This window comes from Myotis myotis, unplaced genomic scaffold, assembly GCF_014108235.1.
Source record: "Myotis myotis isolate mMyoMyo1 unplaced genomic scaffold, mMyoMyo1.p scaffold_m19_p_9, whole genome shotgun sequence".
In the NCBI taxonomy this organism is placed as follows: Eukaryota; Metazoa; Chordata; class Mammalia; order Chiroptera; family Vespertilionidae; genus Myotis; species Myotis myotis.
The window spans coordinates 39,275,244-39,290,443 of NW_023416401.1; the positions used below are offsets into that span (position 1 = coordinate 39,275,244).

Sequence of the window (15,200 nt, forward strand, 5' to 3'; positions counted from 1 at the left end):
ACATAGACCAAGGGGATTCCCTTGATTGTATAATTATGGATCTTACAAATTTCATTTTCTTTTTGCTTATCTGTATTTTTCCACAATGAATTTGTATTGTTTATGAGTTATACTTTTCATTATAAAACTAGAAATGATTCTTTTAAAAATTAAGCTGTTATTAGTTTAAATTTACTTACCAAGAGATTCTCCCCTGCCATTCCTCTGTTGTTAAAAACCACACATCTAAAAGCAGAAAACAAATTTGTTATTTTTACACATGATTCTTGCTCACAATACATTATCAAAATCATCTTCCTAGCACTGTTTTAGAGCACAAAAAGGTTTTGAAAAATCTCTTCCAAAGACACGAGCATGCTTGACAATTTCATCTAAGTACATGAAATACATTTCCAGTTTTCTAAATTCAATACATGGGTTCAAGTCAGAAAACTGTATATTGAAACGATGTTTCATCTTCCTATCAAAAGCAGAATTTTTATAACTTCTTCCTATTCATATACACACATTTCCAATAAATATTATTAAAACAATTCTAAATACAAGTCAAATTTAATTGTTTTTGGTTCAAATTTTAAGAAGGCCTCTCTACCTATTCTATTTGTAACATTAATAAGTACTTATTCCTAGCCTCATAAAAATAGCTCTTGTTCTCTCAAGGCTCAGCAAACAGCGATACTGGAATTTTACCTGAGGCAAAAAAACATTACCACAGGTGCAGCTGAAAGGAGCCCGGCACCTGAGCTGGTAGGATGGGCCCCCAGTGGGTGTGCAGTTGATTTAGGTGAGGAAAGACTACCTGTGGTTTACATAAACCTCTTTGCCTCTTCTGGGTCAATAGTCACATGTAAAGGGTTTAGAGCAGTGTTGGCTCACACTAAGTACACAACGACAGCTATTAGTAACAGTGGTAGGTGTCGCGCCAGGGTAGCTTTAAATAGTCATTCTGCATTTAAAATTTTAACTCTCATTACATTTTTCAGTCAATCATAACCCCAGATATGTATTTTGTGCCACCCTGAAACAAATCCTGACTTGCGTCTGCACAGATTTCTTTGGTTTAATCTATATTCGTGTCCATTAAAATTCATTTTGTTTTTTACTATTTACTTATCCAATCAATCAAGGATATTTAAGGTTCTAATTCCCTTCTTTCAGGGTGTTGCTGATCATTGCATGGGTTCTAAGCACCAATGACCTGACTGCCTTACAAAACATTCAACAACTCTGACTCTGTTCTCAGGGGGGTCAGAGTTTAATGTGGTATTCAGGATATGTTTCTGCAAAGGAATTCTGTCTTGTTTCTGAAAGGTCATATAGGAAATTTTACTAGGTCCAAATGAAAAAGAAAATGTTTAAAAATCTCAGAAATTTCATTAAAGAAAAAGCTAGAAATATTACATTTTATTGACTAGTCAAAGAAAGACCTTAAATATACTATAAAAACATGCAGAAAAGTTAGCATAATGTCAGTTAGTCCTTAATCTTTTCTTGCTAAATATATGGCAAGACAGTTTAGACACAATAAGTTAGTCAATTGTATTTACTTGCATAAGCACCTAAGTTACACTTGAATTGGGGCTAAAGTTCATTGTGACCTTGAGCCTTGAAGATCCTAGTCATTCAGAAAAGAACCACTGGATAAAAAATGACTTTTGGGGCAAGACATCACCGTGTGACTGCCACTGAGACAAGAGAACAGACCTTGTGAAGGGAAAGAAAAAGATGACCTGCAAACTCATGGAAAAGCAGTCTATACACCTGGGGTTTCCTTCCAAACTGCAGACTGGGATATTTCCCCTTTTTTTCAGGCAACTTTTAAAAGTGGATCACAGCTCTGGCGTCTCTTGCTAGAGGAGAAATGGTACTGACCTCTCCATAGGCCTTAGTTCCTGACAACGTTCATTCAGTAGCATGATCACTGTATAGACTTCTAGTCTTGGAAATGGGGCAGAGATAAAGAATGGAAGAGCAAATCCGCTACAGAGAAAGGCAGAATGGGGCTGCCATTCTGTTCCTCTCTCCCACTCCAGCTTCTTTCATTTAACCCCGTTCCTGCCCTGTCAGTCATCAGGGAACACTTTACAGATAAAGCTAAAAGAGGTAGCTGTGAAATGACAAGAAAAAAACCTGAGATGCTCTCAATTAAAAAGAAACACAAAGAAGTTCATCAGGTAACAACTGCAGGGTAAAAACCAACAAAAGACTACTTACACTCTTTAATGTCTGTTGGAATTATTTTTTTGTTTGTTTTTTTCTTCTGTATGTTGGAATTATGAAACTAACTTCCAGGGGGCTGTTTCTGAGACTACCTAAAAGGCAGAATAGCCAGGTGCAGTGGAACCCCAGGAGTCTCAGCTTCCCGCTTACACAGGAGCTTTCCCTACTGCTGGCCCTCCCAGAACTAGCCTCCCACCCCTTTGTCTACAGCTAATGTAAATTATTTTAGAACAGCATACATCTTTCTCCCCCCCTACTTGATGTATAAAAAAGCCATGAAGGACATGTTTTCTTTTTTTTTTTTTTTTAATATATTTTATTGATTTTTTACAGAGAGGAAGGGAGAGAGATAGAGAGTTAGAAACATCGATCAGCTGCCTCCTGCACATCCCCCAGTGGGGATGTGCCCGCAACCCAGGTACGTGCCCTTGACCGGAATCGAACCTGGGACCCTTCAGTCCTCAGGCCGACGCTCTATCCACTGAGCCAAACCGGTTTCGGCATCTTTGTCTTTTCTAGTTAGTGATGCTGCAGGTGGTTTAGACTCCATGCTCCAAGACCCATCTTCTTCTTTTGCTAGCAGTGGCCCAATAAAGACTTTCTTTAAAACACACACACACACACACACACACACACACACACACACACAGTCTTTTTAAAGTTAAAATGTTTTGTTTAACAGAAACAACTACTATTCCTAAGGCATTCAATAAGCCTCTGTAAGCTTTGTAACAGCTCTCTCCAAATAATTTCTATAATTTCTCCCAAACAACTTTAAAGGGTATATACATGAGAAAAATCGTTTTCCTGCACATTTTAACTATTTGAATTTTCTTCTCAAAGCATGGCAAATATAAGTAAAGAGAAGACATACCAAATAAAGGATAAACCTGGTACAGGGAATTTTCTGTGACAATGGAACACATCAACCAGGGAAGCAGGCGAGTCTCCTTTAATGAAGGTTAAATAAGAAGCAGAGACATACCTACAGCACAGGATTTCTCAACCTTGAGCACTACGGACATTATGGACCAAGTAATTCTTTACAATGGGGGCTGTCTATAGCCCCCTTGTCTGAGAACCATTATTATAGTGAGATGGATCAGATAGCCTTGAATCTGCTCAAGCCCAGTGATCTACCAGAATAAAGTGATTTTATCAGATGACCTTAAATATTTTCCAGTTTAAGATTCCACAAGTCTTTGATTCTCAGGACATAAATAATATAATACAATATACAGTTCATGTGTCATAGAACTATATTCAAACCTATATGGTCTTATTAACCAATGTCACCCCAATAAATTTAATAAAAAAATAAAACTAAAAAAAACCACTAAAAATCAGCAAAGGAAGGAGTGAGATGAACATTTAGAAAGCACTACACTGATTTCAGGTAATAATAATAGCAATAGATATTGGTTAGTGCTTACTATGTGCCAGATCATGTTCTAAGCACTTTACATGAATATGAATATTGGAATGATACATTCATTCAAAAAATTATTAAACAGAATATTTACTGAACTAATTTTTAAAAACTGATTTGAGAGGCAGAACGAGAGGAAGGAAGAGAGACCCGCAACCTTGACATATCGGGATGATGCTCTAACCAAGTAAGTTACCTGTCCAGGGCTTTACTGAACTAATTTCAAGATGGAATTAGGAGGAAAATGAAATAAAAATGTAAGGTTCCTGGCCTCAAGAATAGAATCTAGTTAGGTTTGAAAAGAAATGCACCGTATTTTCAGTTGAATAACAACACAAGTGATAACACAAGGCTCTCTAAAAGAGCTTTGTCTCTGAAAATTTGTTAATTGGGGTATCATTTTATAGTGGACTATCTAACAATTAGATAATGTTAAGTCCCTAGAGAATGGTACTATTTCTGTTTTCCAGAAATACCTTCATTCAATGCTTTCTAATATGCATTATTTCATCTAGCCAGTCTCATGAATAATCATTAACTGACTCATTCTCAAAATTTTAAAAACCAAATTATTTTAACAAGATAAAGGATAAACATACTTTTATTTTATTATTATTTTTTTTAATATATTTTATTTATTTTTTACAGAGAGGAAGGGAGAGAGATAGAGAGTTAGAAACATCGATGAGAGAGAAACATCGATCAGCTGCCTCCTGCACACCCTCCACTGGGTATGTGCCCGCAACCCAGGTACATGCCCTTGACCGGAATCGAACCTGGGACCCCTCAGTCCGTAGGCCGACGCTCTATCCACTGAGCCAAACCGGTCTCGGCAAGGATAAACATACTTTTAGATAAAAACATTCTAATGTTCATTTAAAATGACTTTGTATCCAAGATACTGCTTTTAGATTAGGGAGTCATCAGAACTCGTCCTTGTGTTTCACCACCTCATTTTTCTTAGCTCAGCCTCCCCTTCCCTCCTCCTTCAGGAAGAGTCTCCAGATGACCCGCTACTGCACTTTCAAAGCTGCAGGAAAAGCAGCTGAGTGTCACCTGAAGCTTAGTATCCACTGGTGCTACTTCCCCTGAATAAAAACTGCACAGGCCCAAACTCCAAACTGGAAAGTAAAAGAATGCGTTAAAGTTGCCAAGTGTGTGGTCCACTCTTGCTCTTGTCTCTTAACTTCCAGCAGTTAAGTAATATTAAGTATTGTGACCCGTCAAGAATTATGTAATGAAAAGTTCATTGAAATCTAGGCCAGCCATTAAGTATTTTGGTACTGCAAAGGACACTATCAGAACCTATATTCCCAAAGAGCATACAGTCTAATTGAAGTGACAAAGAGTATGCAGGGGTAGGGGACAAATGTATTAGGAAGCACCAGGATTGCCCACAAATGACAGAAAACTCAAAATAACAGCGACTTAATCAAGATACAAATTTATTTCTCATGTGAAAATCCAAGAAGGTAGACCAGGGCTTGTATGGGGCCCTATAGTGTCAGGAAACTAAGTTCCCTATATCGCATTGCTTCATAAGCCATGGCTGCTTCAGCTCCAGCTATCACATCTGCATGCCAGCACCCAAGAAGGAGAAAAATGGATAATACAGACTGCATCGATGTCCTTTAAGGATGCTTTCTGGCAATTGTGCACACTATTTTTACTGATATCACTATGGCCTGCTGTTTCTTAGCATCAAGGGAGGCTTTAAAGTGAAGTCTTTATTTTGGGCAGCTATCTACCCAACAGAAATTGGAGGATTCTGTTACAGGGGAAGAAAGGGAGAATAAATATTAGGAGATAACTGGCAGCGCCTAGCACTGAGTGGTCAGTGTTACAAATGCCAGTATTCTGGAATATCAGAAAAACCAAATGAGACATTTTATGGAGGGAAGGAATAAATCACTAGTGTCAGATGCAACTAAGAGTGGAAGGGAGGGAGAAGGGGGAGATAGAGAGAGAAACATCCATGTGAGAGAGACATGTTGATTGGTTGCTCCCTGCGCATGCCCCAGCCTTATTCCCTGTACATGCCCTGACCTGGGGCCAAGGATCAAACCTACAACCCAGGTACGTGCCCTTGATGGGGAATTGAACCCATGACCCTTCAGTTTGCAGTCCAACGCTCTAATCACTGAACCACAGGGCATGATGGGTCACTCTTTTTAATATTACTTGGGGGTGGAGTAAAATGGTAAATGAAGGCTCTCAATAAAAGAGGCTAAAAAAAAAAGATAATTTGGATGTTCTCAGAGTTACTGTTTTTCTCCCTGTTTTTAGTTGTAGTGCTAGAAATTAATTCAGAGATGTTTGGAAAAAATTTTAAGAAAACAGGATATTGCCCTGGACAGGTTGCTCAGTTGGTTGGAGTGTCGTCCCATACACCAAAAGGTTGTGGGTTTGATTCCAAGTTAGGGTACATACCTAGGTTGGGGTTCCATCTCGAGTCATGGTGTGTATATAAGGCAACTGATTGATGTTTCTCAAAGCAATGTTTCTCTCTCTTTCTCTCTCTCTATCCCTTTCCTTTCTCTCTCTCAAATCAATAAACATATCCTCAGGTGAGGATTAAAAAGAAAACAGGATATTATCCAGGTAAACAAAATTATATCCATCAAGCTGTGTTACTGGATTTTTTAATATATATTTTTTATTTATTTCAGAGAGGAAGGGAGGAGAGATAAAAACATCAATGATGAGAGAATCATTGATTGTCTGCCTCCTGCACGCCCCCTACTGGGGATCTAGCCTGCAACCTGGGCATGTGCCTTGACCAGAATTGAATGGAGACCTCCTGGTTCATAGGTCGGTGCTCAACCACTAAGCTACATGTTACTGGATTTCTTAAAAAAGAAATATTGAATGAGTGGATAAAATTTCTAACTACTTTATCAATCAAATGGGTGTAACGTATTAGAGGGAACAACTTTTCCTCTGGTTTCTATGAGAAGGCTTCTCTGTAAACACACTCCACGTCTTTCTCACTTTACTTGCTCCCCAGGAGATGGAGGACTTCTCTAATTGATAAAATTTGGAAGAATGACTGGGGCTGTCTGGCTCAGCAAGTCCCTGCTCCTTTCAAAGGCACCTTTATCCAGGGAGTACACACTGCACTCTGCCAGCGAAGATGGAAAACGTACAGATAGGCTAAGCATTTGCCCATCCGGTTCTATTTACCTTTGACTTATTCATAAAGCCTTTGCTCACAATTATTTTAAACAAACTTTAGCTGAGTTTCCACCTCACCCATTTTAATTGTGAATCAGTAGACCTTAACAGAAAAGGTTTGTGTCTTCATTAGTTTTCAGGTACAGGAAAACAACATTTGTTTAACAACAACAACAGTAAACCCTTATGTGTTATTTGTCCATATGCCAGGAGCAAGGTTCTCTCTAATGTCTAAATCATAAAGCATCAACAGTTCCCTGGTGACCTGACAGAAAACATGACTCTCCCTACACACTCAGTCTTTAGACAAGATAGTAACTGGGGCCCAAAGGCAAGTGCACTCCCATGATATTGGGGCGTTCATACTCCCTATGAAACACGATAGTACAACAGACATTATAATAATATCCAAACAGTCCTGCAAAGAAACTAGATGTTTATATTTCCAAGAGGTAGGTTTGCTTGTACTTGCTCTTTAAATTATATATATATATATATATATATATATATATATATCTACACTAATAAAAGAGAAACATGGTAATTGGCGTACGACTGCTACACTTTTCATTGGCTAATCAGCGAGATATGCAAATTAACTGTCAGCCAAGATGGCGGCCGGCAGCCAGGCAGCTTGAAACTAACATGAGGCTTGCTTGCTTCAGTGACGGAGGAAACCAACGTTCCCCGCCTGCGGCTGCAGGCCTCTGAGCGGGCAGTTTAAGAAACATTGTAACAAATACCGCCCGGACTTCAGCCAGCAGATTCGCAACATTGTAAGCAAAGGCCGGATACCTACTTTGAGCACCAGAGGGAGGCCTAAGAGCTGGAGCCAAGCCTCAAGGTAAAGCTGGCCCAGAATAAAAAAGAAAAAAAGGAGCGGTTGGGAACTTCAGTCACCCCCAGCCTGAAAACAGCCCTCAGCCCCTCATCCAGACTGGCCAGGCACCCCAGTGGGGACCCCCATCCTGATCCAGGACACCCTTCAGGGCAAACCAGCCGGCCCCACCCATGCACCAGGCCTCTACCCTATATAGTAAAAGGGTAATATGCCTCCCAGCACCGGGATCAGCGTGACAGGGGGCAGCGCCCAAACCCCCTGATCACCCTGCAGCTCTGTGTGTGACAGAGGGCGGGGCCCCAACCCCCTGAGCAGCCCTGCTCTGTGCCTGATAGGGGGGAGCTCCCCAACCCCCCCCCCCACGGGCCCTGCTCTGTGTATGATGGGATAGAGCCATAACCTCCCCATCGGCCCTGCCCTGAGTGTGAGAGTGGCGGCACCTCAACCCCCTGATCGGCCCTGCTCTGTGGGTGATAGAGGGCGGTGCCCCAACCCCCTGATGGGCCCTGCTCTGTGTGTGATGGGGGCAGCGCCCCAACCCCGATTGGCCCTGCTCTGTGCGTGACAGGGTGTGGCGCCGCAACCTCCCCATCGACCCTGCCTTGAGTGTGACAGGGGACAGTGCCCCAACCCCCCGATTGGCCCTACCCTGAGCATGACTGAGGGTGGCATCACAACCTCCCAATCTGCCCTGCTCTGTGCATGATGGGGCGGCGCCCCACCTCCCCAATTGGCCCTGCTCTGAGCCCGACCAGGGGCTGCACCTAGGGATTGGGCCTGCCCTCTGCCACCCGGGAGCCGGCCTAAGCCAGCAGGTCGTTATCTCCTGAGGGGTCCCAGACTGCGAGAGGGCACAGGCCGGGCTGAGGGACCCCCCCTCCCCCCCGAGTGCACAAATTTTTGTGCACCGGCCCTCTAGTGTGTATATATATATATTTATTTATTTATTTATTTATTTATTTATATTTAAAAAATGTTCTACGTTGATCAGGAAACAGACCTGAACATTTCTAAAGACCCACTTTGTTCAGGGCACTAAAGCAAGTACTTTATACATTCTGATTCATTAAACTCTCTAGTAAGAAACTGTGATTGGCGAAGTTAAAAATTAATTGCCCAGGGTCACTAAGTGGCAGTTCCAACATTTGAATTCAGGCCTGGCTCCTAGGCCCATGTACATTCCCCCATTACACAGCCTTCCACAGGCTATGTTACCTACTAAACCTCATGCTACAGGATCAATGACTTAGATCTGTTTTGCCACCTAAGAACTCAACCCAGTCTTGTGCCAAAGTTCCAGATGCATTTTTTACCTCAGTGGTCTTTGCAACTACCTGACTGTCTTTGATTGATTACAAAAATAGTTTGTAGCTCCTCAGGTCTGTCAAAAGGTGGAGTCTCTTTCCCTACTCTTTGACTCTGGGCTGACTTGCTTCAACTAGAAAGTAACTTTGTTTTACTGGAATGCAGTAGAAGCAACACTGTGAGGGTTCTCAGCTTTGGCTCCAAGAAGCCATGTGGCTTTCACGTTTGCACGCTTGGAACCCTTTGCCACCAAATGATCAACCTCAGGGTGAGCTTGATGTGGAGACTATGTGGAGCTGAGATGAGTCATCCTTGTAAAGGATCCCCAAGCACGGAGTTAATTCTGGCTGCTGACCACAAATACACAAATTCCAGCCAAGACCAGAACTACCCAGCTGAGCTCAGCCCAAATTGCTAACCCACAGAATTGTGAGTGAAATGGTTGTTGTGTCTAGCCACTAAGTTTTGGATAGTTTGTTATACAGCAAAAGCTAACTAATATACTCTCTCCAACTTAGATTCAGAGATTCCTTGTCAATTAAAAATAACAATAGGCCCAAAGGCTATTGAAAAATTTATTGACTTTCCTTATCCATGCATTCTGCTACCCAATTCAGTGTTAGATTACCCTGAACCGAAATAAACTGGGTCTTCAAGCAACTGACAGTGACTTGATCCAGCCTCCCCTCTCATAAACTTCTTGAGTCAAGGACAACTTCTCATAACTCTTTATATCTCCACATGGTACCTAACACAAAGCCTTCCTTGTATCATATATTCTCAATAAAGTTTCTAAATCCATCAAAGAAATTTTAACCCTTAGGGAAGTTAGACCCTCCCAACAGCTTTGAAGCACAGTGTAATGAAATGACAATTAAATCTACCTATGTATATAAAAGCCTAAGTGGCCGAATGACTGAACGATTGAACGCCTGGTCGCTGTGACGCGCACTGACCACCAGGGGACAGACACTCAATGCACAGGATCAGGCTCCCTCCTGTCTGGATTACGCCTGCGGGGATCGGGCCAAAACCAACCAGCTATCTGACATCCCCCGAGGATGTCAGAGGGTGCAGATGGATTTCGAGAGGGTGCAGGCCAGGCTGAGGGACCCATTGGTGCATGAATCCATGCACTGGGCCTCTAGTTTGGTAATAAAATTTGGCAACTTTTACAAATGATGGAAGAAAGCCATGCATACTGGCAACTCTAAGACTTATAAGATGCAGTCCCTGAGTTTCAATTGCATTGTTTTTAAAAGTACTTTCTAAATCTTGGGGGAGAGATCAGGCCAAGTATAGAATCAGCAATTTAAATATGTACAAAAGGCTTTATGAACTGTACTTTTTGAGCATGACTAAGTTTTAGCAAAAAATTGGAATCAAGCCTCACATTGGTGCTTAAACATTGAATAATGATAAATTTCTGATATTGCTTAGTGCAAATTTCATTGAAACCATAATTCTGAAACACCATATCAAAGCTTCTGAGAGACTGTCACTTCATGGACAAAATATGCTTTATCTATAAAAGATCAGAGTTAACTTGTCAAAATTGAAATAACCCTTCTGGCATTTTCCCCTTTATATAAAAATATTTTTTCTTTATTTTTATTGTTGACACTATTACAGAAGTATATACAAATATATTTTTTTTAAATATATTTTATTGATTTTTTACAGAGAGGAAGAGAGAGAGATAGAAAGTTAGAAACATCGATGATGAGAGAGAAACATCGATCAGCTGCCTCCTGCACATCCCCCACTGGGGATGTGCCCGCAACCCAGGTACATGCCCTTGACCGGAATCGAACCTAGGACCCTTCAATCCGCAGGCCGACGCTCTATCCACTGAGCCAAACCCGTTCCGGCCAAATATTTTTATTAATATAAACTCAACCTCAGTTTTTCACACAAACAAGTATTTCAAGTACATAAGATACAACTCTAAATGCAACTCAGAGTGTTACATTACAATAGTTAATATCAGCTGAAAAAGACAGAGGCACAAAAAAGCACTACCGCCAAACCGGTTTGGCTCAGTGGATAGAGCGTCGGCCTGCGGACTGAAGGGTCCCAGGTTCGATTCCAGTCGGGGGCACGTACCTTGGTTGCGGGCACATCCCCACTGTGGGATGTGCAGGAGGCAGCTGATCGATCTCTCTCATCGATTTTTCTAACTCTCTATCCCTCTCCCTTCTTCTCTGTAAAAAATCAATAAAATATATTTTTAAAAAAAAGCACTACCTTTCACAATGACTGTTTTAAGATTTTAGAGTTGAACCTGAAATTTAATATTGCTAAGTCAATTGTATCTGCTAACCAAGTTGAATAATGGTTTTTCAAAAATGGTGTAACATCATTAACTGAACACTAGCCAGTGGACATGCAAAGAGGCACGGATCACCTTTGGAAAAATAAGGACACCTACAAGCTGATTTTGAATATTTTGTACACTTGGGATCTGAGGCAAGATAAGTGGATCGAGGGCTCAAATATGGAGTGTGACATGAAGGCCACAGTGTACTCTCAGGGATCTGCTATTCTGCATAGCACTCTCTTCAGTGGTTCTCAAACCTGGGTCTTATGTCAATTCCTAGGTGATTCTAATTTCATTCAACCAAAATCTGCTGAGTGCCTACTATGCTAAGTACCACTTCCCATGAAATGATTCAGTTACGCACCTTCCTGAAAAAACAGGGGAAGGAAGAAACAGAGAAAATAATAATTTAGGGGGTTGCTTAATCCATTCAAGAAATAATAAGCATTTCTGAAACAAACATGAAGGTAATTTGTGTTTCATTTAGAATTAATTAATTGAAAAATGAAAAAAAAATTTTCACCAGTACCTGTATCCTAATTCTTCACTAAGATGGATCATATGAAGGATATACGATTCCTTGCTTGTTCCAGTGAGGCCAGGCAACAATAAGATAGTAGGTCTGGTGCTGGCATCCATATAACTCTTACTGTTATCATTATCAAACCAGTCCAGTAAAATCTGTCCTCCATCCGCAGTTTTAATAAATTCACTAAAAGAAATAATTCAAAGACATATCCAGTGTTTCAGGTTGCATCTTAATATTAGTGTCTTACTTCTATAAATAAAAGATAGTATTTGGTCATCTCAAAATATCTTTTCTTCAGCACTCACTAACACACACTTATATCACTTTCTTTCATTACAAAAATGTTCTGAAATTAGTGCCTTAAAGTATTTCCAGTAACACTAGTAAAAGGTAGTATATAAAAATGAACCTCAAAGTATTTCAAGTATTTATCTTTTTAATTTAATTTATTATTATTATTATTATTTTAATTTTTTTATTGATTTCAGAGAGGAAGGGAGAGGGAGAGATAGAAACATCAGTAAGAATCATCGATTGCCCCTGGCTGGTTTGGCTCAGTGAGTAGTGCATTGGCCTGAGGACTGAAGGATCCCGGGTTCAATTCTGGTCAAGGGCACATGCCTGAGTTTCGGGCTCAATCCCCAGTAGGGGCATGCAGGAGGCAGCATATCAATAGTTTTCTCTCATCACTGATGTTTCTATCTCTCTCCCTCTCCCTTCCTCTCTGAAACCAATAAAAATATATTTTTAAAAAATCATTGATAGGCTGCTTCTGGCATGTGCCCAGACCCGGAATTGAACCGTGACCTCCTGCTTCATAGTTCCACGCTCAACTACTGAGACACGGAGGCAAGGAGATCTTTTTTAAAAAAGTATTTTTTTTATTGATTTCTGAGAAGAAGGGAGAGGGGGATAGAAACATCAATGATGAGAGAGAATCATTGATTAGCTGTCTCCTGCCCCCCGCACCCCCCCCAGGTATATGCCCCGACCAGGAATGGAACCATGACCTCTGGGTTCACAGGTCGAGGCTCAACCACTGAGTCACGGGCTCAGGTATTTATCTTAATTAGTTCCTCATTGCTCTAAAATACCCAGCCTTTAACCCCTATTTGATTGAGGTCAGCCAAATAATTCAACATGGAATTATGAATAAATAAAATGCTGATATGATCTCTTTGCCTATTTGACTCAATAACGGAGTCTTCCCATAGAGTCTATTACAAAATTTGCTTCTTAAATTTAAAGTACTTCTCCCATAGTATCTCTGAACGTATAGAATTTTCACAGACAAATAGTGCAAGTTCCAGGCAACCAAAGGAACTCCAGAAGGACTAGATGACTCAGGGAAATTAATAATAGGCACCATTTAAATCTCCTGGTTACTGGTGTATTCTGGACCATATCTTTAACACCTCAAGGGCATTATCATCAAGAATCCATTTGCTTATCAATAAGAAGTCCTTTGACAGAGGTTTGGTCACACAAAAATCCAAATTAATTCATCCTCTCACCCCCACACTTATCCCCAGCATCAGTGAACTTGTACATATCATCAAAGGATTTAGTCCTCAGGGGCAGATGCATGAGGAATTTCTAAAAGAGGAACCCCCAAACCTTTCTCGCAGTCTAGAAATAAACCATTTACATCAGAGCAACCCCCCCCCCCCCAAATGGTGAAAGGCAATACTTGATACCTTCCTGCAGCTGGGTGTGGGGTGAGGGGCATGCTTTCCATTTTTCATCCCTCCTTTTTCTACTCAACCAGAGGTTCTATTAATCAGCGGAATGCAAAAAACCGTGATGTTGAAGATATGACTGAAGATGGAAGTTTACTTACTTCCGGTACCGCACTGGGGGCTTGGAAGTGATGAAGGGTCTCAGCAGGGTCTGCCCTCTGCTCTCCCAGCACCAGACCGTCGGGTAGTACGTTTCTGTCACCACGGGGCAGTGGTCCTGAAGGAAGCGGCTGAAACTCTCAGCCCCCGTCACTAACTGGGGCTTCTGTGGGGAAAGACAGTTCGGTGAAGGATCCACAACAGAAAGTTTCTGCCAACCGTACACGGTAACCGGCCGGGCATCGCGCGAGCGCTGATCCCCCGGATTACTGGGAGCCTGCCGCCAACAATTCACAGTCACCACGGGCTTAAAGAGGGGTTTATCCGCCCCTCCAGGGCCTGGCGGGAGTTGAAATAAGTCCCTCTAAAAAGTGCTCCCGCGTTCCCGAGCAGCTTAGCCGGGGGAGATAACAGCGACAAAGCAGCGCCGCGCGCGCCCAGGTCAGAAGGTCCGGGCTGCGGTCCGAGGACGGGGCCGGACCACAAGCAGGCGGACAGGGGCTGGCTGGCCAGCTCTCCCGCGCGCGCCCCAAGGGCGTCCATCGGATGCCGGGGAAAGGGCCACACCGAGGAGCAGCATGCTCGCCCCCAGGACGTCCCCAGCCAACTCGCTCCTGCCAGCGACTAGCCGCGGGCTACGCCCGATGCTGTGGCTCCCAGCGAAACCGCCCTTGGCCCTGCGCCTCGGCGCCCGCGCCTCCCCTCGGCTCACCTTGGCAATGCTGCTCAGGTAGTAGCAGGCATAAGCGACGCTGAAGCCCAGGATCAGGGATAAGCCCACCCCCGAACCGAAGAACCCAACCCGGACTTGGTGCTCCAGGTAAAGGGACAGCTCCCGAGACAGCATCCGCAGGTCCATGGCTCAGCGCGGCACGGCCCGCGGCGCGCCACGCGCTGGTCCTGCGGCGGGAGGCCAACCGCGGGGCGAGCGGTTCGCGGCGCGCGGAGGACCCTGGAGCAGAGCGTCGCCTGCCGGGCGGAGTGCGGCTTCCGCCAAGTGCTCGGCCGAGCGGCCCGGGGAGGTGCAGCCCAGCCCGCCAGATGCCGCCGGCTCCGCCCCAGCTTCCTCCGAACCGCCCCCACCGCCAGCCACTCAGCAACCTTCCAGAGGCGTGGTGCAAGCCCCGCCACCCGGAGGGCTAACGGGGTTCCGCCTCCAGGTCGCAGTCAGACTGGGTGAACCCCAAGAGTGGGAAGAGCGCGGGCGCCGACTTGGAGAGGAAAATGGGCCGGGCAGGATACCTGCCCCAGTGACCTTGAATGATTCCGAAAGGCGGTAGGTCTGGATGACTCCTTCCTGTAAACCACCAGTTTAAGGTGCCCCCTAGAAGTGTGCGTTGGATTCAAAGATTTGGGGAGTTACTGCCAAAGACATGTTAGGAGAATGCACTCACTATGTAGTGAAAAAATTCTGCACCCCCCTCCCCCCAAGGAAATTGTGTTGTCCCCCAAGACTATCAAAAGGGAAAAAAATTTCTATAAACATTCAACAGTGAGGACATTCAGACTTGATTTTAAACCTTGCTGTGAATTCTTTAGTATGC

The 15,200-nt window shown here is 43.1% G+C and overlaps 1 protein-coding gene across 2 annotated transcripts in view; it reads right to left on the minus strand.

Annotated features, from left to right (window-relative positions):
• The window catches only part of ABHD3 (abhydrolase domain containing 3, phospholipase), a 34,930-nt gene extending 20,279 nt beyond the window's left edge, over positions 1-14,651 (minus strand). Inside the window, exons 1-4 of one of the 2 annotated variants that reach the window (XM_036322932.1) lie at positions 14,369-14,651; positions 13,659-13,822; positions 11,819-12,001; positions 180-225 (exon numbers count right to left, since the gene is read on the minus strand). In XM_036322932.1, the coding sequence (XP_036178825.1) occupies positions 180-225; positions 11,819-12,001; positions 13,659-13,822; positions 14,369-14,515 (540 nt within the window). In that variant the 5' untranslated portion in view covers positions 14,516-14,651. The remainder of the gene's footprint in view (positions 1-179; positions 226-11,818; positions 12,002-13,658; positions 13,823-14,368) is intronic. The other variant, XM_036322933.1, reaches the window with a different exon arrangement.
• Between the last annotated feature and the right edge of the window lie 549 nt (positions 14,652-15,200).